We start from the raw sequence: 24880 nt of genomic DNA, 5'->3' as shown, positions 1-24880 counted from the left end.
TGCAAGAATATATAAAGAGAAAAATTCCCAACTAGCAATAGGACTGACATTCATAAAAGAAAAATATGTTTACTTTCACATACATAGTCATTACTATTATTATTATTATTATTATTATTGTTATTATTATTCTTGATTGTTATAATTATTTTTGATTGTTATAATTGTCATTGTACTACTTTTATAATCTCTATTTTTTTTCTTTAACATTAATACTGTAATAACATGTTATATGTCCTTAATGTTCTGTAGAAACTGAAATTTGTTGAATCTGAGTATGCCTGGTTAGGTGTAAGAGAGCGCCTGAAGGCCCTAATCTTGCCAGGTAAAATAAATGCATAAATAAATAAATAAATAAATAATATTTTCATGGCGTTGTGTGCAAGTGCCTAAACTATGATTGAAGAAAATTATAATCATTACAGTTGCAAAAAAAAGCTGGTGTTAACAGGTCTGAATATTACCGATCTATCACTTAAATAAGTCTTCGGTGCAAAATGCTAACACGAATTCTATACAGAAGAGTGGAAAGACTGGTAGAAGCCGATCTCACGAAGATTTGCATGGATTCTTGAGAAATGTCGGCACAGGCGAGGCTATACTGACCCTGTGACCTATCTTAGAAGATAGGAAAGGCAGACCGACGTTTATAGCATTTGTATACTTACAGAAAGCCTTTGACAATGTTGACTGGAATACTCTCTATGAAATTTGTAGACTTACAGAAAGCTTATCACAATGTTGACTGGAATACTCGTTCTGAAATTCTGAAGGCTGCAAGGGTAATATAAAGGGAGTGAAAAGCTATTTACAACTTGTACAGAAGCGAGTCGGCAGTTATAAGAGTCGACGGGCATGAAAAGGAACCAATGATTGAGAAGGGGGTGAAACAGAGTTGCAGCGACTGCCTGACGTTATTCAATCCGCACAGTAAGCTAGCCCTAAAGGAAATCAAAGGAAAATTCAGAGTATGAACTGCAGTACAAGGAGGCGAAATGAAAACTTCGAAGTTCTCCAATGTCATTGTAATTCTGTTATCATATCTAAGGACTTGAAAAATCAGTTTAACGGAATGGATAGTGTCTTTAAAAGTGAATATATGATTAACATAAAAAAATAAACACAAGGGTGATGGAAAATAGGCGAATTACATCAGCTGAGGCAGAGGAATTTAGAAACGGAAACGATATCCTTAAAGTAGTAGATGAATTTTGCTACTTGGGCAGTAAAATAATGGATGATGGGAAAAGTAGAGGATATAAAATAAGGACTGGCAATGGCAAGAAAGGTGTTTCTGAAGAAGAGAAATTGTTATAACCGGGTATAGATGTAAGTGTTAGGAAGTCTTTTCAGAAAGTATTTATGTGGATTGTGGCTTGTGGCCATGTTCCGAATTGAAACATGGTCACGATAAACAGTTACACCCTCAGCGTCAGTTAAAGCCTGAAGATTGTGCACTGAAGCACTGAAACTGGTAGCCATATAACTAATAAGATCATAAGGATGGCTGTAGGTGTTCCATTTTATTACAGAGTAGCATGTGTATCCATCGTATCCCTCAAATGTGCTAAGAAGAGCTACAATGTAGTCAACGTACATGCCCCAACCAACCAGGACAACAGACGCAATCCAGACAGAGCTAACATATTCTGGGATGACCTAGAAGTTATTCTCTATAAAGTTCCAGAGACGGACACCGTCATACTGCTTGGTGACCTCAATGCCCAACTGAGAAGAGAGAAAACGTATAGAAATATAGTGGGCAACTTTGAATCGGATAACCCAAACCGAAGGGAACTTCGCTAAGAATAACTCCAGAGATTTCTACGGAAATTTGAAGCAGACACTCAGGATATACAATCCGCCAAATTTAGGGACTCGCAGGGCAAACTGATTTTCAGCGACAAGGACAACTGCCACCTCTTAGCTTAGTACTTTAAAAATCTACTCAACTGTGATCCACCCAACGAAGACTTAGACTACTGAAACGTCCCCTTTTGAAAAATTATGCATGACTGTGCTTAAACTGTCACACAATATTTTTAGCACAACGCAATCTGACTTTCAATAATCCCTACAAAAGAATGGCCCAGACTAACATTAACCTATACCTTTCACAAATCACTTACCTCACAAAAATCTTCGTTACACGAACTACTGCAATACAGCGAGCGCCACTACTGCCAGCTAAATAAAAGATTCAAACTACGGAAGGCACTAACTACTGATAGGCATAGTTAGCAAATGAAAGATTTTAATAGAGAACAAACAATGTATTTATCTTAATAGTCATAATATATATATAGCAGTTCATGATAGCCATCCAGTCTTACAAATTTCAAAACTGCGCCATCTCTCTCCCCACATCCACCACTGCTGGCGGCTCACCTCCAACTGCGCAACGCTACGCGGTGTTAACATCCAGCTGCCGCTGCCCAACGCTACAATGGCGAGTATTACAACAATGCCAACCAGCCACAGACTGCACACAGCACAGCCAGTGATTTTCATACAGAGCGCTAAGAAAACCTGAACAGCCTACTTACACTACAAACCAACTACACAAAAGCTGGACTCACTGCCTAATTCATTGGAAGAAGTTGGACAAATTATTCAAATTCTAAGGAATAATAAGGCAGATGGAGAGGACTCTATCGTTGCCAAACTCTGGAAATGTGCTGGAAGCAATACCGTGGGCAAGCTCACCGCGATCATCCAGGACATCTGGGAAACAGAGCAATTATCACCTGATTGGAACATGGCTCTGATCCACCCGCTTCACAAAAAGGGATATTTTACTGATCTGAACAACTATCATGGAATTTCTCTTGTCCCAGTAACACACAAGATTCTCTCCAAGGCGCTACTAAAAAGGGCAGAAGACCAACTGGATAGTCAACAGGGAGAATATCAGAGAGGTTACAGGAATATATAATCCTGTGTAGAACAGATCGTCATTCTTGAAACTGTACTGGCACAAAGAAATGCTTAGCAAAATAGTCCAAGAACTAGGACTAGACAACAGAAACCTTAACCAACACTAATTACAAGGTCAAATTTAGAGGTGAGATCTCAGAAAGTTTTGAGATAAAAGCTGTAGTGAGACAAGGGGCTGAAATCTCCCTACTTTTCTTCAACTGTGTCGCTGAATAGGTTGTAAGAGAACTGCGCAAGGAACTGACCAGCTTGGGTATTCAGAGTGATGTTTACTTGGGCCATAGGAACGAAGCGGTGATTGTAGATTGCCTGTGCTTTTGCAGATGACATGCCACTGATTGCTGATTCTCTTTAAATGCGAACAATGACGGTAAACAGCCTCAGAAAAGAAGCAGCCAAAGAGGGTCTTCAAGTGTCGCTGGAGAAGATAGAGTTTTTCACCAACATCAAATAAGCTAACACAAAGTTTTACTAGATCAGGGAAACATGAAGAGATGTTTAAGTATATCAGCGAATGGATTGAATTCAACTCATCAGAGGAAATGTCATTATTCATGAGTGTTAATTAGTGGGAACTGGCCTATCGACTGACTATAAATGGGAATGCCATATGGTTTCCGTAACACTCTCGTGATGATCAAACCTACCAGTAACAAATCTAGCAACCTGCCTATGAATTGCTTCTATGTCCTCCCTCAATCCGACTTGATAGGGATCCCAAACGCTCGAGCAGTACTCAAGAATATGTCGTATTAGTGTTTTATAAGCGATCTCCTTTGCAGATGAACCACATCTTCCCAAAATTCTACCAATGAACCAAAGACGAATATCCACCTTCCCCACAACTGCCATTACATGCTTGTCCCACTTCATATCGCTCTACAATGTTACGCCAAAATATTTAATTGACGTGACTGTGTAAAGCGCTACATTACTAATGGAGTATTCAAACATTACAGGATTCTTTTTCCTATTCATCCGCATTAATTTACATTTCTCTATATTTAGAGTCAGCTGCCTTTCTTTACACCAATCACAAATCCTGTCCATGTCATCTTGTATCCTCCTACTGTCAGACGATACCTTCCCGTACACCACAGCATCATCAGCAAACAGCTGCACATTGCTATCCACCCTATCCGCAAGATCATATATGTAGATAGAAAACAACAGCGGACCTACTACACTTCCCTGGGGGGCACTCCAGATGATACCCTCACCTCCGATGAACACTCACCATCGAGGACAACGTACTGGGTTCTATTACTTAAGCGCTGAAGGAAGACTGAGAGTTTCAGGAAAACCTGTGAAGGAAAGGTACCCACTGGACAGAAGAAAGGAGGGAGTTAAATCACCAGAGGATGCGACACTACTGGGAAAAGATCAAAGCCCAGCATTTGGACAAGCGTGATCCAAAGTAAGCCCATTCGGAACAATGGATATAGAGTTGCATCAGACCAGTCTTCCGACTGAAGATCACAACAACAAGAAGCTTGTTGTACGACAGAAATGACCTGCTCCACCACTTGCCACTACTGGCAAAGTTGTAGACGCAATAACTCTTCTGAAAAAGGTGTCAGCTACCGGTGTGGATGAGAGCAGAGTGGGCGCCACTACTGACCTTCGAGGTACAGGTAGGCGCTGGCGTTGGTCATGGTCTCGAGCACGGGCCGGACGGTGTCCTCGTGCAGCGTGGTGAGCTCGTTGTCGCGCAGGTCGAGCACGCGCAGCGCGGCCGCGCTGGACAGCAGCTGGCCGCCCGGCAGCTGCGCCAGCTGGTTGTCGCGCAGCGAGAGCCGGCGCAGCGCGCGCAGCCCCTGGAAGGCGCGCGCGCCCACCCACTCGACGTCGTTCTCGGCGAGCTCGAGCTCGTGCAGCGCGCCCAGCAGCTGGAAGGTGCCGTCGGCGACGGCGCCCAGCCGGTTGCCGCTGAGGTCGAGCCGCCGCAGCGCGCCCAGCCCGGACCAGGTGGCGCGCGTCACCGCCGGCAGCTGGTTGCCGTGCAGGTCCAGCTCCTGCAGCGCCGGCAGCTGCGAGAAGGCGCGCTCGTGCAGCACGCTCAGGTTGTTGCGGTCCAGCGCCAGCACCCGCAGTGACGGCAGGTCCACGAACACCTGCCGGTCACAACGACGTGTTCAGTGCGACATGGTTTCTGCTATTACTACGATCACTAGAAAGTACACTCCTGGAAATGGAAAAAAGAACACATTGACACCGGTGTGTCAGACCCACCATACTTGCTCCGGACACTGCGAGAGGGCTGTACAAGCAATGATCACACGCACGGCACAGCGGACACACCAGGAACCGCGGTGTTGGCCGTCGAATGGCGCTAGCTGCGCAGCATTTGTGCACCGCCGCCGTCATTGTCAGCCAGTTTGCCGTGGCATACGGAGCTCCATCGCAGTCTTTAACACTGGTAGCATGCCGCGACAGCGTGGACGTGAACCGTATGTGCAGTTGACGGACTTTGAGCGAGGCCGTATAGTGGGCATGCGGGAGGCCGGGTGGACGTACCGCCGAATTGCTCAACACGTGGGGCGTGAGGTCTCCACAGTACATCGATGGTGTCGCCAGTGGTCGGCGGAAGGTGCACGTGCCCGTCGACCTGGGACCGGACCGCAGCGACGCACGGATGCACGCCAAGACCGTAGGATCCTACGCAGTGCCGTAGGGGACCGCACCGCCAGTTCCCAGCAAATTAGGGACACTGTTGCTCCTGGGATATCGGCGAGGACCATTCGCAACCGTCTCCATGAAGCTGGGCTACGGTCCCGCACACCGTTAGGCCGTTTTCCGCTCACGCCCCAACATCGTGCAGCCCGCCTCCAGTGGTGTCGCGACAGGCGTGAATGGAGGGACGAATGGAGACGTGTCGTCTTCAGCGATGAGAGTCGCTTCTGCCTTGGTGCCAATGATGGTCGTATGCGTGTTTGGCGCCGTGCAGGTGAGCGCCACAATCAGGACTGCATACGACCGAGGCACACAGAGCCAACACCCGGCATCATGGTGTGGGGAGCGATCTCCTACACTGGCCGTACACCACTGGTGATCGTCGAGGGGACACTGAATAGTGCACGGTACATCCAAACCGTCATCGAACCCATCGTTCTACCATTCCTAGACCGGCAAGGGAACTTGCTGTTCCAACAGGACAATGCACGTCCGCATGTATCCCGTGCCACCCAACGTGCTCTAGAAGGTGTAAGTCAACTACCCTGGCCAGCAAGATCTCCGGATCTGTCCCCCATTGAGCATGTTTGGGACTGGATGAAGCGTCGTCTCACGCGGTCTGCACGTCCAGCACGAACGCTGGTCCAACTGAGGCGCCAGGTGGAAATGGCATGGCAAGCCGTTCCACAGGACTACATCCAGCATCTCTACGATCGTCTCCATGGGAGAATAGCAGCCTGTATTGCTACGAAAGGTGGATATACACTGTACTAGTGCCGACATTGTGCATGCTCTGTTGCCTGTGTCTATGTGCCTGTGGTTCTGTCAGTGTGATCATGTGATGTATCTGACCCCAGGAATGTGTCAATAAAGTTTCCCCTTCCTGCGACAATGAATTCACGGTGTTCTTATTTCAATTTCCAGGAGTGTATATACTGGGTGATCAAAAAGTCAGTATAAATTTGAAAACTGAATAAATCAAATTGACACACATGCTTGGAATAACATGGGGTTTTATTAGAACCAAAAAAATACAAAAGTTCAAAAAATACCCGGCAGATGGCGCTTCATCTGATCAGAATGGAAATAATTAGCATAACAAAGCAAGACAAAGCAAAGATGATGTTCTTTACAGGAAATGCTCAATATGTCCACCATCATTCCTCAACAATAGCTGTAGTCGAGGAATAATGTTGTGAACAGCACTGCAAAGCTTGTCCGGAGCTGTCGTGAGGCATTGGCGTTGGATGTTGTCTTTCAGCATCCCTAGTGATGTCGCTCGATCACGATACACTTGCGACTTCAGGTGACCCCAAAGCCAATAATCGCACGGACTGAGGTCTGGGGACGTGGGAGGCCAAGCATGACGAATGTGGCGGCTGAGCACACGATCATCACCAAACGACACGCGCAAGAGATCTTTCACGCGTCTAGCAATACTTTGTTTTTTTTTGGTTCTAATAAAACCCCATGTCATTTGGTGTCAGCTATTGCTAAGATCACTAGAAAATGTTTAATGTGGGCATTAAAATTGCTCATGCTAATTGCTACACCACGAACATGACGTACTGCAGACGCGAAATTTAACCGACAGGAAGAAGATGCTGTGATATGCATATGATTATCTTTTCAGACCATTCACACAAGGTTGGCGCCGGTGGTGACATCTACAACGTTCTGACATCAGGAAAGTTTCCAACCGATATCTCATACACAAGCAGCAGTTGACTGGCGTTGACTGGTCAAACGTTGTTGTGATGCCTCGTGTAAGGAAGAGAAATGCGTACCATCACGTTTCCGACTTTGATAAAGATCGGATTGTAGCCTATCGCGATTGCGGTTTATCGTATCGCGACATTGCTGCTCGCGTTGGTCGAGATCCAATGACTGTTTGCAGAATATGGAATCGGTGGGTTCAGGAGGGTAATACGGAAAGCCGTGCTAGATCCCAACGGCCACGTATCACTAGCAGTCGAGATGAGAGGCATCTTATCTGCATGGCTGTATCGGATCGTGCAGCCACGTCTCGAGCCCTCAGTCAACAGATGGGGACGTTTGCAAGACAACAACCATCTGCACGAACAGTTCGACGACGTTTGCAGCAGCATGGACTATCAGCTCGGAGACCACGGCTGCGATTATCGTTGACGCTGCATCACAGACAGGAGCGCCTGCGATGGTGTACTCAACGACGAACCTTGGTGCACGAATGGCAAAACGTCATTTTTTCGGTTGAATTCAGGCTCTGTTTACAGCATCATGATGGTCGCATCCGTGGTTGGCGACATTGCAGTGAACGCACATTGGAAGCGTGTATTCGTCATCGCCATACTGGTGTATCTCCCAGCAGCGTGATGGTATGGGGTACCATTGATTACACGTCTCGGTCACCTCTTGTTCGCATTGACGGCGCTTTGAACACTGGACGTTACATTTCAGATGTGTTGCGACCCGTGGCTCTACCCTTCATTCGATCCATGCGAAACCCTACATTTCAGCAGGATAATGCACGACCGCATGTTGCAGGTCCTGTACGTGTCTTTCTGGATACAGAAAATGTTCGCCGGCCGAAGTGGCCGTGCGGTTAAAGGTGCTGCAGTCTGAAACCGCAAGACCGCTACGGTCGCAGGTTCGAATCCTGCCTCGGGCATGGATGTTTGTGATGTCCTTAGGTTAGTTAGGTTTAACTAGTTCTAAGTTGTAGGGGACTAATGACCTCCCATAGTGCTCAGAGCCAGCCACAGAAAATGTTCGACTGCTGCCCTGGACAGCACATTCTCCAGATCCTAAACCAATTGAAAACGTCTGTTCAATGTTGGCCGAGCAACTGGCTCGTCACAATACGCTGATGCACTGTGGTATCGTGTGGAAGCTGCATTGGCAGCTGTACCTGTACACGCCATCCAAGCTCTGTTTGACTCAATGTCCAGGCGTATCAAGGCCCTTATTACGGCCAGACGTGGTTGTTTTGGGTACCGATTTCTCAGGATCTGTGCACCCAAATTGCGTGAAAATTTAACCACATGTCAGTTCTAGTATAATATATTTGTCCAATGAATACCCGTTTATCATCTGCATTTCTTCTTGGTGTAGCAATTTTAGTGGCTATATGTATATACGATGATCCATTGATAGTGACGGGGCAAAATGTCTCACGAAATAAGCATCAAACGAAAAAACTACAAAGAACGAAACTCATCTAGCTTGAAGGGCGAAACCAGATGGCGCTATGGTTGGCGCCCTAGATGGCGCTGCCATAGGTCAAACGGATATCAACTGCGTTTTTAAAAAAAATAGGAACCCCCATTTTTATTACTTATTCGTTTAGTATGTAAAGAAATATGAATGTTTTAGTTGGACAACTTTTTTCGCTTTGTGACAGATGGCGCTGTAATAGTCACAAACATACGGTTCACAATTTTAGACGAACTGGCTGGCTCTGGTTCAAATGGCTCTGAGCACTACGGGACTTAACATCTATGGTCATCAGTCCCCTAGAACTTAGAACTACTTAAACCTAACTAACCTAAGGACAGCACACAACACCCAGCCATCACGAGGCAGAGAAAATCCCTGACCCCGCCGGGAATCGAACCCGGGAACCCGGGCGTGGGAAGCGAGAACGCTACCGTACGTCCACGAGATGCGGGCTTAGACGAACTGTTGGTAACAGGTAGGTTTCTTAAATTAAAATACAGAACGTACGTACGTTGGACCATTTTATTTCGGTTGTTACAATGTGATACATGTACCTTTGTGAACTTATCATTTCTGAGAACGCATGCTGTTACAGCTTGATTACCTGTAAATACCACATTAATGGAATAAATGCTCAAAATGATGTCCGTCAACCTCAATTCATTTGGCAATACGTGTAACGACATTCCTCTCAACAGCGAGAATTATCAGATTCGCTGTCTGAAAGGTTTCACTATCTGTATATTGAGAAACAGCTGTTGCTGAGGTATCAGATTCGCTGTCTGACTGATCTATTGCGTTATTGATCTCTTCATACTCAGAGGGTGCGCCAGTACCAGATGACAGACCCTAAATGTAAATATCGTCGTCTAGTGGTTCACCCAGCCACTCTGAGATGACTCCTTCCCTTCTGGTCCACATATTACTATAGGTCTTAATGTGGTCGTGTATATTTTGATTTTTGTACACGACCATATTAAGACCTATTAGAAATATATGGATCAGAAGGCTAGGTATTGACAGTAAAGGAGGAGAACTGGTGATTGAGACGGGAAGGAAAGATACTGAGAAGGATTTATGGAGCAGTGAGAGAGGAAGATGGTTGCACATTAAGGACAAATGTTGAACTACAAACACTTTTTGGACAGATGGTGCTCATCCGGAGCGACCTTATGACACAGCGTTACGTCGACGAGATTCTGTGCTCTGTACTGTTGCCAATAATGACAAGCCGTCCTGGCTGACATTTCAGAAAGGTAATGCCCGTTTCCACACGACGTCTGTTCCTACTGCTTGTCTTCGCGCTTGCTGATCCTTGCCTTGGCCAACAAGGTTGCTGTATCTCTCTCCAACTGACAACGTTTCGAGCATTATGGGTAGAGGCCTTCTACCAACTCGGTAGTTCGAAGATCTAACTCGCCAGTTGGACAGAATTTGGCACGATATCTTTGGGGAGGATGTAAAACAACTATCAATCAATGGAAAGGCGAACTTCTTGCATAAGGGCCAGAGGTGGATCAACGCTTTATTGACTTGCACAGTTAGTGAACCTATTTCTCTTGAATAAATCATCCAGTTTCACTTACATAGCAATCATTTGTTTGTCTGTACATGTGTATCACATCTACTGATATCAACCACATTCAGATACGAGGGTGAGTCAAATGAAAAACCTTAAATTTGTAATAACAAATTGGAATTTCGCGCCGTTATCGCGTAAGTTGGTAAGCGTGCTACAAACAGCGTGCAGAATGGCCTGTAGGTGGCAGCATAGTGCAGATGCACACATACCGTCGCAGTATCAGTATAAAGATGGCCGCCCCACTTGCGACTTGCAACAAGGAAGAACAGCGTCCTGTTATTCGGTTTTTGCATAGTGAAGGTGTGAAACCTGTTGTAATTCAACAACGAATGAAGGTTCAGTACGGTGATGCATGTTTGTAACAGCAGCATGAGTGGTGGCGTGGACTACGAAAAGAAGTTTTTTCTTGAGGAATTTATGCATTTTGTAAGCGCTGGAGGACTTGCATTGAGCGTGGGGGAGATTATGTTGAAAAGTGATAGAGCTTTGTACCACTTCTGCACAATAAATAATATTTAAAAAATATTTAAGGTTTTCATTTGACTCACCCTCGTAATTCCTTTGGGTGGGATACTTTTTGTCATAGAGACTATTATCTGGGCCATTTTTTCGAGGGCGTGCAGGAAAGTAATCCTTCCGAATATTTTGTGCGAAGAGTCGTAGGTCTTTTAAATTCAAACAAAAGTTACTAACATTCTACATCTTTATTCTTCATGATTGCATATTGGAGCCCTCTGTCACAAGATGTCACCAAACTGAATAGTTGACGGTGTGTAACTTAACTACGCCGGTACTTGAGAATCAGCGTGCTAAAGTGGAGACTCGTAGAGTTCTTCCACATATGCAGCTTCCACTCCTTCAAAAATGGTTCAAATGGCTCTAAGCACTATGGGACTCAACATCTGAGGTCATCAGCCCCCTAGCACTTAGAACTACTTAAACCTAACTGACGTAAGGATATCAGTCACATCCATGACCGAGGCAGGATTCGAACCTGCGACCGTAGCGGTCGCTCCACTCCTTCAGCACGACAATATCACACCAAACACGATCCCTGCGACATCTGCAACAATCCGACGCCTTGCATTCACTGTCATCGATCGCCCTCCATACATTTCCGAATTGGCCCCATCTGATTTTCCCCTATTTCCAAAACATAAAGGAACATCTTCGAGACTTTCATTCTGTCCACCAAGTCAAACATTCCATAAAGACAGTATCGACAAAAAAGTCTCTCATTGGGAGAAACCAGGTTGATTATGTTGGAAAATGAATATGTAGACATGAAGAATAAAGACGTAGCGTGTTTATTAAGTTCGTTTCATTTAAAAAATCTGTAACAGTATTCACATTAAAAATTCGAAGGCATTACTTTTCTTCACGCCCTTGTATTTTGGCCTCACTGCAGTGCTATGAGAATGAAGGAAGTGCCAGGAGGAATACACCTTCATTTAAGAAGAGGAGAAGTTGTCTATAAGCAGATCTCACAGGGAGCCGACAATTCACTTAGACTAGGAACGTCGTCGAACTTTTGCTTCTCGGCGACGCTGCCACTCAGTTGATAATCATGGAAGATGCCAACAGTGGATTTCACTGTGGGAGTATAGGAGATATTGTGGATCAGCCACCAGCAGTATGGTATACTCACGTCACGGTGGAGCTCCTGGATGCGGTTCTCGCTGAGATACAGGGATTCCAGCCTAGGGAGGGAGTGGAAGGCTCGCGGCGCCAACTTGACGAACTGGTTCCTGGAGAGCGACGCCTCCCTCAGGCTGGAACTGTTGGCCAGCGCGTACGGCGTCACGCGGTTTATGCTGGCGTACTGGAGCGACAGCACCTCCAGCTGTGGCAGATTCGCGAACAACCTGGGGAACAGTGCAAGGGTGTCAAGTCACAGATCCAGGTGGGAGGGGGGGGGGACAACACCTCCATCTGTGGCAAGCTTACAAACTTGGATAATGAGACAGGGCTTTCAGGTCCCAGTTCCAAGGCAGCAAAGTGGCCGCATCCATCCCCAATTGAGAACGTTTGGAGCATTATGGGTAGGGGCCTCCCACCAGCTCGTGTTTTTGATAATCTAAAGCGCCAGTTGGACGGAATTTGGAACGATATCTCTTAGGTTTGTGGAGAACCTCTTTGTCTTGAATAAATCAACCAGTTATTCTGGAAACTTTAAGATTTGTTTATCTGTATATCTACATCAGGTATACCGTTTCCAATCCAATTTGGAAAATTTCTGAGTGGTACGTCGGATTTTGTTGTGTTTAGAGTGTACTAGGTGAGCTGGTGGGGAGCAGAGAGGATTCTAATTCAGAATTTTCATTTATGGCATTATCGGAAATCACCAAACAACATTCGCCAGAAGTGAGGGGTTTGGGAGTATTTTCCATTTAATCTTTGGAGAATGTGCACTGTCCATTGACCTAGGCATAAATAGCAGTCGTGTATGTGTGTGTGTGTGTGTGTGAGAGAGAGAGAGAGAGAGAGAGAGAGAGAGAGAGAGAGAGAGTTATATACAGCATAGACGAAAAAAACTAGCCTGAAAAACATTTCATGCTCCTTAATGTACGCTACCCAACTTACATCATCCCCTGAAGGTGCAGGAAATATAAGTTGGATTACTTATCTTAATGTGAGTTAAATAGTCTCTGGCCTCTCACAACACACTCTTAGACTGTGTGATACTGTGCATGGATGTTGTTGGTATTATTGTAGCGTCAATCCGAAAAAAGCCCTGATCTTGACGTCTCTTCTGATGCGTTTATAACACAGTGTTTACGCATGAAGGATGCTCATTAACTACTTCTGGGACACACATGACATGTATATACACATTCTGAACATAAGGATTATGTTGTCATCACAATTAGGACTCTTTTCGTACAGCATTCCCCTAAGGTTAGTGCAGAATCTGGCTTCCTATCACATTCCAGACATGCTCTATGGATGACAAATGAATTGGACAACCTGAACATTGAAGTTTCCTTACAGTCCTGAAGACATCTGTGAGGTGAGCTGCAGTGTAGAGCATAGCTTATACTCTTGGGATACGAGCGGTCTAAGGCGCTGCAGTCATGCACTGTGCCGCTGAGCCCCGTGCGTGTGTTTTGTCTTTAGGATTATTTAGGTTAAGTAGTGCATAAGCTTAGGGACTGATGACCTTAGCAGTTAAGTCCCATAAGATTTCACACACATTTTTGAACAACACCTCTTGGGATATGCGATATGGTACCCTGATCCTGAAGGATGTGGCGAAGACGTTTACCGTTTTTGCCCAATTGATTAGCAATCAGGGTCCCTCCGTTTACTACCAGTAAGTCCTGTTGTCATATCCAGCAGCTCCCCGTACTAAGATTCTAACAGTTTCAGCAGTATGGTTTCAGAAGTATGGGTTTCCGAAGTGTGGTATCGATAGCGACGATGCCCCGGTGTAGATGCAAGTTCTTAGATTGGCACAAGGACACCGACACCGACGACAGCGCCCTCTAGCCGGCGCTGTGGAGATCTACGAGCTCCGCTCCGTATTAAGCCCATTTGATTCCGAGGAGACGACCTAGCAACCTTGTTTCTATTTCATAGGGGGCCATTACTGACTTTGTTACTTCAATGATACACTCCTGGAAATTGAAATAAGACCACCGTGAATTCATTGTCCCAGGAAGGGGAAACTTTATTGACACATTCCTGGGGTCAGATACATCACATGATCACACTGACAGAACCACAGGCACATAGACACAGGCAACAGAGCATGCACAATGTCGGCACTAGTACAGTGTATATCCACCTTTCGCAGCAATGCAGGCTGCTATTCTCCCATGGAGACGATCGTAGAGATGCTGGATGTAGTCCTGTGGAACGGCTTGCCATGCCATTTCCACCTGGCGCCTCAGTTGGACCAGCGTTCGTGCTGGACGTGCAGACCGCGTGAGACGACACTTCATCCAGTCCCAAACATGCTCAATGGGGGACAGATCCGGAGATCTTGCTGGCCAGGGTAGTTGACTTACACCTTCTAGAGCACGTGGGGTGGCACGGGATACATGCGGACGTGCATTGTCCTGTTGGAACAGCAAGTTCCCTTGCCGGTCTAGGAATGGTAGAACGATGGGTTCGATGACGGTTTGGATGTACCGTGCACTATTCAGTGTCCCCTCGACGATCACCAGTGGTGTACGGCCAATGTAGGAGATCGCTCCCCACACCATGATGCCGGGTGTTGGCCCTGTGTGCCTCGGTCGTATGCAGTCCTGATTGTGGGGCTACCTGCACGGCGCCAAACACGCATACGACCATCATTGGCACCAAGGCAGAAGCGACTCTCATCGCTGAAGACGACACGTCTCCATTCGTCCCTCCATTCACGCCTGTCGCGACACCACTGGAGGCGGGCTGCACGATGTTGGGGCGTGAGCGGAAGACGGCCTAACGGTGTGCGGGACCGTAGCCCAGCTTCATGGAGACGGTTGCGAATGGTTCTCGCCGATACCCCAGGATCAACAGTGTCCCTAATTCGCTGGGAAGTGGCGGTGCGGTCCCCTACGGCACTGCGTAGGATCTTACGGTCTTGGCGTGCATCCGTGCGTCGCTGCGGTCCGGTCCCAGGTCGACGGGCACGTACACCTTCCGCCGACCACTGGCGACAACATCGATGTACTGTGGAGACCTCACGCCCCACGTGTGGAGCAATTCGGCGGTACGTCCACCCGGCCTTCCGCATGCCCACTATACGCCCTCGCTCAAAGTCCGTCAACTGCACATACGGTTCACGTCCACGCTGTGGCGGCATGCTACCAGTGTTGAAGACTGCGATGGAGCTCCGTATGCCACGGCAAACTGGCTGACACTGACGGCGGCGGTGCACACATGCTGCGCAGCTAGCGCCATTCGACGGCCAACACCGCGGTTCCTGGTGTGTCCGCTGTGCCGTGCGTGTGATCATTGCTTGTACAGCCCTCTTGCAGTGTCCGGAGCAAGTATGGTGGGTCTGACACACCGGTGTCAATGTGTTCTTTTTCCCATTTCCAGGAGTGTAGTTTGTTCTACTACTAGTGGCTATTAACGATGATGCCTATCCAGTTTCGCACCTACAGGCTCTTCAGTGCAAAGTTATGTATGTCATTGACTAATATTCTCCATTAAATGTACTTTCACGTAAACAGCTGTACCGAGAATCTTATCTCACCTGCACGTAATCGCTTCCTGCATTCGGCCTACCCATTACGTTTACAGGAGCAGACCCACGCGCCACCTTCCAGGTGGGATACATAAACAAGTATGGTTAGAATCATTACTTCCCGGTACTTTTCACCTTGTCGCCTATAGTCAGCTTAGTATCTACCTGACTGACGGCTATGAAGAGAAGCGACTCTCATTGCTGAAGACCACAGAAAACCACTCAGTGTCCCAGTTGACTCTGGCTGAACGCCATGTAAGTCTTTGTTGTCTGAAGCATGGTGTCAGCAGTAAACAGCACATACAATTTCAAGAACTCAATTTTTTTGTCGTCAGTCTTCTGACTGGTGTGACGCGGCTCACCACAAGTTTTTCTCCTGTGCCAATCTCTCCATGTTCAAGCAGCAATTATACATTACGTCCTTAATAATTTGTTGGACGTATTCCAAGTTATGTCTTCCTTCACGATTTTTGCCCTCTATAGTTACCGCCAATAGTTAACAATGTCCTGTCATCCTGGCCCTCTTGTCAATGTCTCCCACACACCATTTCTGCGGAGGTCATCTACATTACTTGTCTTACCAGTCAAACCTTTCACACTTTTCACATCCTTACGCATATTTCACCATATCTCAGACGCTTCAGTTCTCTTCTTTTTCAGTTTTCTCACCGTCCATGACCTGCTACCACACTACACTCTCCTCCAAACGTTCATTCCCAGAAATTTCTTCTTCAAAGTGAGGCTGATATTTGATACCACTAGCCTTACTTCTTGCTCACTTTCACTGACAATAGCCAGGTCATCTCCAAATCTTGTCATTGTTATTCTTTCAACCTGAATTTTAATCACAATCGTGAAACTTTGTGTTATTTCTGTCACTGTTTCTTCAGTGTATACCAGCACCATTTTTAACGCGAGCACTTTGTTCCAGTTTTTAAATTTTTACTGTCCCTTCTTGGTTCGTACACATATTGTATATCATCCATCTTTTCATATAAATTACATCATTTTTCCGGAATTCGAAGCGTCTTGCACCATTTCGCATGACTGAACTTTTTCTGAGTCCTATAATCATATGAAGGTGTCTTGTTTTTTGTAAGTCTTGCATTCATTATCATGTACTACATCACAACTGCCTCTCCGGTCCCTCTACCTTTCCCCCCAGCCAAACTGATCATCTTCTAACAGATCATCAAATTTATTCTCCATTCTCCTGTACATTATTCCTGTTACATACTTGCTGTAGACGCCTTTGCTATTAATTCTGCCATAGATTATTTTGACTTTTGTTCATGCTGAATAAACGCTTCCAAAGACGAATTCTTTCTCTATTTCTTCACATTTTTCTCGCAGCTATTTTGCCTTCACTTCCTTGCACTTCATATTTATTTCATTCATAAGTGGATTATATTACTTACTTGCATGTCTGAAAGAACGACGACCGACGACCGACAACAATGCTACATTAGTTCGAAATACACTGAGGTGACAAGAAGTATTGGGATAGCGATATACATTTAGAAGTTGGCTGTAGCATCGCGAACAAGATGTATAGAAGGGCGGTGAACTGACAGAGCTCTGGTTTTTACTCAGGAGATTCATGTGAAAAGGTTTCCGACGTGGTGATGGCCGCACAGGTATTATCAGAGTTTGAACGCAGAACTGTAGTTAGGACTACACACATGGGACATTCCATTTCGGAAATGATTATGGAATTGAATATTCCGATATCCACACTGTCAAGAGCGTGCCGAGAATACTAAACTTCGGGCATTATCTGTCACCAAGGATAACGCAGTGGCCGACTGAAGAGCTGCGAACAGTGGCGTTTGTGTAAAGTTGTCAGTGCTAACAGACAAGCAACACCGCGTGAAATAACCGCAGAAATCAATGTGGGACGTACGACAAACGTATACGTTAGGTCAGTGCTCCGAAATTTGGCCTTAATGGCCAATAGTAGCAGACCACCGAGACGAGTGCCTTTTCTACCAGCATGAACCTGTAGTTACTTTCCTAAGCTCGTGATCACATCTGTTGGACCCTAGACAACTGGAAAACCATGGTCCAGATTTCTGTTGGTAAGAGATGATGGCAGGGTTCGAGTGTGGGGCTGACCCCACGAAGACATGGACCGCAATTGTCAAAAGTCTCTGTGCAGTTGGTGATGTTTCCACAGTAGTATGGGCTATGTTCTCATGTCCTATGGTCCAACTGAATCGATCATTGACTGTAAATGTTTACCTTCTGTTACTTGGAGCCCATTTGCCACCATTCGTGGGCATCATGTTCTTAAGCAACAATCGAATTTTTGTGGATGACAATACGCCACGTCATCGGGCCACAATTCTTCGCGACTTGTTTCAAGAACAATCTGAACAATCTGAGCAAATGTTTTGCCCACTCAAATGGTTCAAATGGCTCTGAGCACTATTGGACTTAGCTTCTGAGGTCATCAGTCCCCTAGAACCTAGAACGTCCTAAACCTAACTAACCTAAGGACATCACACACATCCATGCCCGAGGCTGGGTTCGAACCTACGACCGTAGCGGTCGCGCGGTTCCAGACTGTAGAACTGCCTAGAACCGCTTGGCCACCCCGGCCGGCCTCACTCAAATCACTGGACATGAATCGCATCGAACATTTTTGCGATAATCGAGAGTCAATCCGCGCACAAAATCTTGCACCAGCGACACTTTCGCAATTATGGACGGCTATGGAGGCAACATGGGTCAGTATTTGTGCAGGGGACTTCCAATGACTCTTTGAGTTCGTGCTACGTCAAACTGCTGCACTACGCCGGGCAAAAAAAAGTTCAGCACGATGTTAGGAGGTATCCAACGACTGTTGTCACCTTAGTATAAATTCGCTGACTGCCAACTTCAGCGGAATTAGGTATAGATACACCACCTATTTGCGACATATGAAAATGAATTTCCCTCTTAGCGTGAGCGGTCACATTAGTTACTTAGGCTATCTCTGCATGCTTGGTGGGCCACCCTAAACTTCTATGGGTCATAGTGTCTTCCTCCCTGAAAGTGGCTGAGGTGGTCGCTCGCGACAAGCGGGAAATTGTCCTAGGACAAACTTTCGTATGTCACTAGTAGTTAGTATGAATACCCCATGCAGCCGAAGCCAAGGTAGCCGTACTCAGCGATTTTATCTCAAAGTTATATTGCTCTGTTTGTAGCTTTCCCTGCCGGCCGCGGTGGTCTAGCGGTTCTAGGCGCTCGTCCGGAGCCGCGGGACTGCTACGGTCGCAGGTTCGAATCCTGCCTCGGGCGTGGATGTGTGTGATGTCATTAGGTTAGTTAGGTTTAAGTAGTTCTAAGTTCTAGGGGACTGATGACCTCAGATGTTAAGTCCCATAGTGCTCAGAGCCATTAGAACCATTTTTTTGTTGCTTTCCCATAAAGGCTTTGTACACCCTTCTTTCGCATGTGAATTTTAGTATTTTCGTTATTACGCAAGGCATTTTGGTTGTTACCTTCCTTTACCTGCCTTTGTCTACCTAACTTCTACGATTGTCCTCCTTAGAGACGGCGACTCCTCTTTTACTGAATCGCTCTTTGAAGAATTAATTACAGCAGTCTCCACAGCGCTAGAGAACTTCGAATGTACCTCATTATTCCGCAGTACTACAGTACTCTCCTTCTTTGCACAGTGGATGTTCCAGACGATTCTGTTAAAACTGGGTCTCCTTTTCATAATTTCTAAATTTTGATCTAAGTGAACATCTGCTCTTAGTTTCCAGAAACATGCCTCTGTCGATTCGCGATGTCACTGCATGTTCGATCCGTACGGGTTTCAGCTGTTGTCATCCGTCTATTCGTGGGAGATAGCCAAGCAGTCCTTCAATCTACTCGTGGTCTAGGCCTTTCGCAAGGAGCCGTGTCCACCGCTCTCGACACGCAACTGTCCTGCGTCCCATTCTGAAGTCGTTATATAAGAACCAACCGCCTGTGCCACCTGCTTCTACGGTACTCCCGTCTTTTGAGCTTTCTCTAAGGTTGAAACATGTCGATAAAGGGCATGTGGACTAATTCTGCGAAAGTCGTGTTGCGATCTACACCTGGTTGGAGCAACGTTAGAGGCTGCCAGTAGCCATCAGATATTCTCAACACACTTCATCCGTACGAGATTTTTTTTTTTCTTTTTTTTTTCTTTCTGTAGTGAAAGTACTTTCGTGTGAGGATTAAATTTTAATCAACGTAAGTCACAGACAATGAAGTATGCACGTACCAGTTTCGTGTAGTTAGGCCAAGGTATTCATCGTGTAACACTCCAATTCCATCAACGTATTACGTATACAAACGTTTTGAGGTCCTTCGAGGCCGGCCGTTGTGGCCGAGCGGTTCCAGGCACTTCAGTCTGGAACCGCGCGACCGCTACAGTCACAGGTTCGAATCCTGCCTCGGGCATGGATGTCTGTGATGTCCTTAGGTTAGTTAGGTTTAAGTAGTTCTGAGTTCTAGGGGACTGATGACCTCAGATGTTAAGTCCCATAGCGCTCCAAGCCATTTGAATTTTGAGGTCCTTCGATTGCTATTGGTATCTGCGCGAAACCACGTTTTGTTGTTCGACTACCGAGTCTACCAGGTGTCTAATAGCAGCAGCGCGTTTACTGGTAGTTGCTGACCTCTACCGGACTTCTCCAGCACTGGAGCACCGGACTCAGAGCACGTTTTCTGGCTCTGGGATCACCGCTGTAGCTCTTGTTTCGTTTGTGCTCCATTGTCAGTGAATTATTTCTTGCTCGTGATAATGAACTTCAGTTTTTGTTGATAACAAGTTTTGAAGCGTCTTTAAATTAGTGTTTTATGCACCACAAGTCGTTACAAATAACCGGCTTGCTTACTTAAGAAGTTAATCATGTAATGTTTAAGCCTGTAACTAGTGTATGGTTCGAGTCATCTCCTACCCTCAGTCGCGAATTCATTCAATCAGTATTCTCCGCCAGTGACAATAAAAGTCAAACTGTCATTATTTTGTTTTCCTTCGTTCCTTAGTTGCTTCAAATTTCATGGAAGTGTGTTCTGTTTATGCAACTAAATGAAAGGCTGCTTGTATTTGGCCATAAGCATTTCACATATTTTATGTTCGAAGCACCTTCTGCAGCTTGTAATAATAAATGTACTATGTGGCAGTTACAATTTGTTATTATGTTACATTTTTATCTTGTTTCTCAGACTGGAAACAACTTTTGTGACACAAACATATGTTAAATTATTAAATTATCGTTTGGTGTTAGTTACGATTTCCAGTGTTGTTAGTCCATATGTGTGGTCCTGAGTACGCGTTCATTCGGTGCTCATGCTCCAGCTGCCCGATTTCCGGCATTTCTTCACCCACTTTTATTATAATATATCACTAGCACTTTTCATTTTTTGAGGTATATGTGTGTGATTACAGAGTTTAGTGTTGCGAACTGTCACTGTGTGTTTATCTTCCGTATTTTGTTTGTCTTGTGTCTGTGGTTTGACATTTTTCGTTTTGATTTGACTGTGTGGGTGTGCATGAATGTGAGAGTGTGTTTTGTGTGTGTGTGTGTGTGTGTGTGTGTGTGTGTGTGTGTGAGAGAGAGAGAGAGAGAGAGAGAGAGAGAGAGAGAGTCTGTATGCTATTGTTTTCGTGGCTAAAGCGATCAGGGAGCTAGTGGTTATATTGATTTGGTCATTAATTTCTTTCCTTTTCATTGCAATTGCTCTTTGTACGCCAAAGTTTTCATGTAATGGCATAAAAAAGCTCGTGACATTACAAGAAAACTTTTATATAAAGAAGACCCTCGCAATGACAAAGAAGGTAATTAATGACCAAATCAATACACTAAGGAAAGAAGATAAACACACATCGACATTCGGCAACAGTACACTCCGTAAACACTCAGATGCAGATCAAACAATGAAAAGTACAAGTGATGTGGTATAATAAGTGTGCATTAGGAAACAAAAGAAATCGAGCAGATGGAGCATGAGGACTGAATGAAAAAATCTGCAGGGTCACACCTATGGACTAATATGGAATAACAACACTGGAAATAGTAACTAACACCAAACGATAATTTAATATCACGATATTCGCGCTACAAAAGTTGTTTCCAATCTGAAAAATAGGATGAAAAGTGTAACATAATATCAAGTTGTAACTACTACATAACACATTAATTATTATTATGGAAATAAACATGTATCACAGGCCACTGAAGAAGCTTCGTTAGTAAAAGATGCGAAACGCTTGTGGCCAAAAACAAACTGCCTATCATTTAGTTGCATAGACAGAACACATTTCCATGAAAGGTCAAATGGTTCCACTGCATAATGTGGCATTTTCTCGCTGTGGATGTAGTCAATGCCAGCATAGTGGTATGCGAAATAGATGTCGAAGGTAGAATGAGTCTCAAAGGTTTTACAGTCGCTGTCATTGTATAGATTGTGGAGCACCGAACTCTACGCCAACTACAAGAGTAAAGCAGAAAATGCGACAAAAATACATCCCACATTTCAGGAAGTAGCTACAAACAAACAAAGATACAGAGAAAACACTTTTATTTCTGAACAACAAATACTATTTCATTCGGCATTAGTTGGTTTTAAAAATTGTGTTCGGTAAATTACGTCCTCCATTGTTGACACAGACGAAGTCTTTCCTGAACAGAGAAGATGTCTAGGAACAATAACTCTCAAAATTTCTAGAGAATATGGAGAGGTGTGAGCTGTGGTTTCGTTTTGTGGGAACCAGGCTTCTCTCTCTCTTCATGGTCGCCAACAGACTGATTTAACTTAGATTGGAAGAAGGTCTCTATCATGTGACAGTAGAGATCTGAATTACCCTTACACCTTCTTATTCGAAAAAATACGGAAACCAACACGAAATTCAGCAAAGTCGCACCAAACTGTCGCACGACGGCTGTGAAGCGGTCGTGGGTGAAACTCGTGAGGGTTTTCTGTTGCCCAGTAGCAGACGTTTTGTTTAATTAGAGTATCTGACAGGTGGAAGCGGGCCTCACAAGAAGAAATCATAACAGAACCAGGGCAAATGTTTTGAAGAATTTCCTCGCACATAGTTCTGCCAGTTCCAAAATCTATTTCTCTCTCTATTCTTGGGTAACCATCATTTTATGTGGCTGTATGTGAACTTTTTTGTGCGGGATTCTTCTTACACTCCTAGCAGAAAATTACGGAGCAGATGAATGTTTCAGTGCTGAATGTTTTGGGGACTTCTGGACGGACGTTTCCAATGTAGAACCTGACGTTCTAAAGTTTGGTACGGAAAATCGAAAAGTAACAGAATCATGTCTGCCAAATTCGTACCGATGTGAAATTCTCGCTGAGTAGTAATCTAACAACCTTCATCAGGAATATAATTCTCCGCAACAAACGCATGATACTCACCTACCCAAGCCATTGCGCCTACTGAAAATGTCAGGTACACCGTTATCGAGTTATCCTCCGACCACAACTCACACAGCGACTTCTCCAAACGCCGGAAATCTTTTTGCGTGACCACGTTCTACACATTTTCTGTCAGAAACCAAATTCTGTACAGAGTAAACACGTAAATCATGCAGCATTTACGCCAGTAGTATGAACACCAAAAAGGTGTGCATTGTATAGCACAAGAAGTGCCCCCTCGTACCAAAATGGATGCGTCAGATATGTTGTACTGGAAAATGCTTGAGAAGTAATACGTGATGTGGAGAGTACCACTAAAGGTGAACTCCTTGACTTACCAGTGGTCTCACTGTGAAACAGCTCATAAACAATTTGTGAATCACTTTTTTTCAGGAAACTCTGAGGTTAATTTGATATGCACTTAATTACATTTATGTTAAGAAAATAATAATTCTAACAAAAAGGTTGTCGCTAGTAAACAAAGAGTCCAGTATAGTTATGGGGTAGAGGGATACACTCTATAAACCCTCAGAAATGAAACCTGGCCGTTGGTAGCTACGAGGGATATTCAGAAAGTAAGAAACGATAGGTCGTGAAACCGAAACCACAGTGAAAATCAAAACTGTTTTATTTGCAACGGTTAGCTACACCTTCCAGCTACTTCTCTACACAGCCACCGGTCAGACATCTGTCGTAGCGTTGTATCAATCTTTCTATTCCCTCGTTATAGAAGGCATCCACCAGTGCTATTCGACAATTTTCTACTCTGGACTTCAGCTCGTTGCCTGTGTCGAAATAATCTTAGCCAGCGGTTCATTTGAGCAGAGATGAACCTCAGGGGTAGCCAATTACGGGTTGTATTGTGGGTGATCAAACACTTCCCATCGAAAACGCTGCAGGAGCATCTTCACTTCCCCTGCAGAGTGCGGCCGAGAATTGTCGTGTGGAACGAACCCCATGGCAGTTATGTCATGTGGATTGTATAGCTTCAGGCGAAATCTTTCGCCAGGCCCTCATACTTGGTGGAAGACGCTAATTTCTAGCCATTTTTACGTTCTCACTGTGAGTTCAGAACTGAAAAGAGCGACGTGATGCGATGGATGGACGTACTAGACACAGTGCTCAACGCATCTGTGCAAAGCTTCATCAGATTTTCACTGTATTTTGCATTTTGCGACTGATCGTTACTTACTTTACGAATAACCCTCGTATATTCATGAAGACGATCTAGCTACAACTGGCGCTCAATAAGTAAAGCACCTGTCTTTATATGAAAAAAGAAGAAACAGGTTGGTTTTGTACAGGATTCCAATGTGCAATATTATTCCTCACTCCTTTGGCTCAAAATACAATTTTTCAGTGGAATTTCCGTTCAATGTGACGGTCTTACGCCACCTTATTGTTGGGTAGGACTGTGTACCCGCATGATACCATTCTACTGGTCGACGTCGGAGCTAACGTTTCGCTGCATCTACACTCCTGGAAATTGAAATAAGAACACCGTGAATTCATTGTCCCAGGAAGGGGAAACTTTATTGACACATTCCTGGGGTCAGATACATCACATGATCACACTGACAGACCCACAGGCACATAGACACAGGCAACAGAGCATGCACAATGTCGGCACTAGTACAGTGTATATCCACCTTTCGCAGCAATGCAGGCTGCTATTCTCCCATGGAGACGATTGTAGAGATGCTGGATGTAGTCCTGTGGAACGGCTTGCCATGCCATTTCCACCTGGCGCCTCAGTTGGACCAGCGTTCGTGCTGGACGTGCAGACCGCGTGAGACGACGCTTCATCCAGTCCCAAACATGCTCAATGGGGGACAGATCCGGAGATCTTGCTGGCCAGGGTAGTTGACTTACACCTTCTAGAGCACGTTGGGTGGCACGGGATACATGCGGACGTGCATTGTCCT

General features: G+C 45.2%; 1 protein-coding gene across 4 annotated transcripts in view; it reads right to left on the bottom strand.

Moving 5' to 3' along the window:
- LOC126424852 (connectin-like) overlaps window positions 1–24880 on the bottom strand; it is a 746266-nt gene that overhangs the window by 34160 nt on the left and 687226 nt on the right. For all 4 annotated transcript variants that reach the window (XM_050087662.1, XM_050087663.1, XM_050087661.1 and 1 more), the window contains 2 exons: window positions 12039–12255; window positions 4559–5051 (listed from right to left, as the gene is read on the bottom strand). In XM_050087662.1, the coding sequence (XP_049943619.1) occupies window positions 4559–5051; window positions 12039–12255 (710 nt within the window). The remainder of the gene's footprint in view (window positions 1–4558; window positions 5052–12038; window positions 12256–24880) is intronic.

Source organism: Schistocerca serialis, chromosome 10 (genome assembly GCF_023864345.2).
Source record: "Schistocerca serialis cubense isolate TAMUIC-IGC-003099 chromosome 10, iqSchSeri2.2, whole genome shotgun sequence".
NCBI lineage: Eukaryota > Metazoa > Arthropoda > Insecta > Orthoptera > Acrididae > Schistocerca > Schistocerca serialis.
Note: the sequence above shows the minus strand (reverse complement) of the source record. Positions and strands in the feature narration are given on the sequence as shown.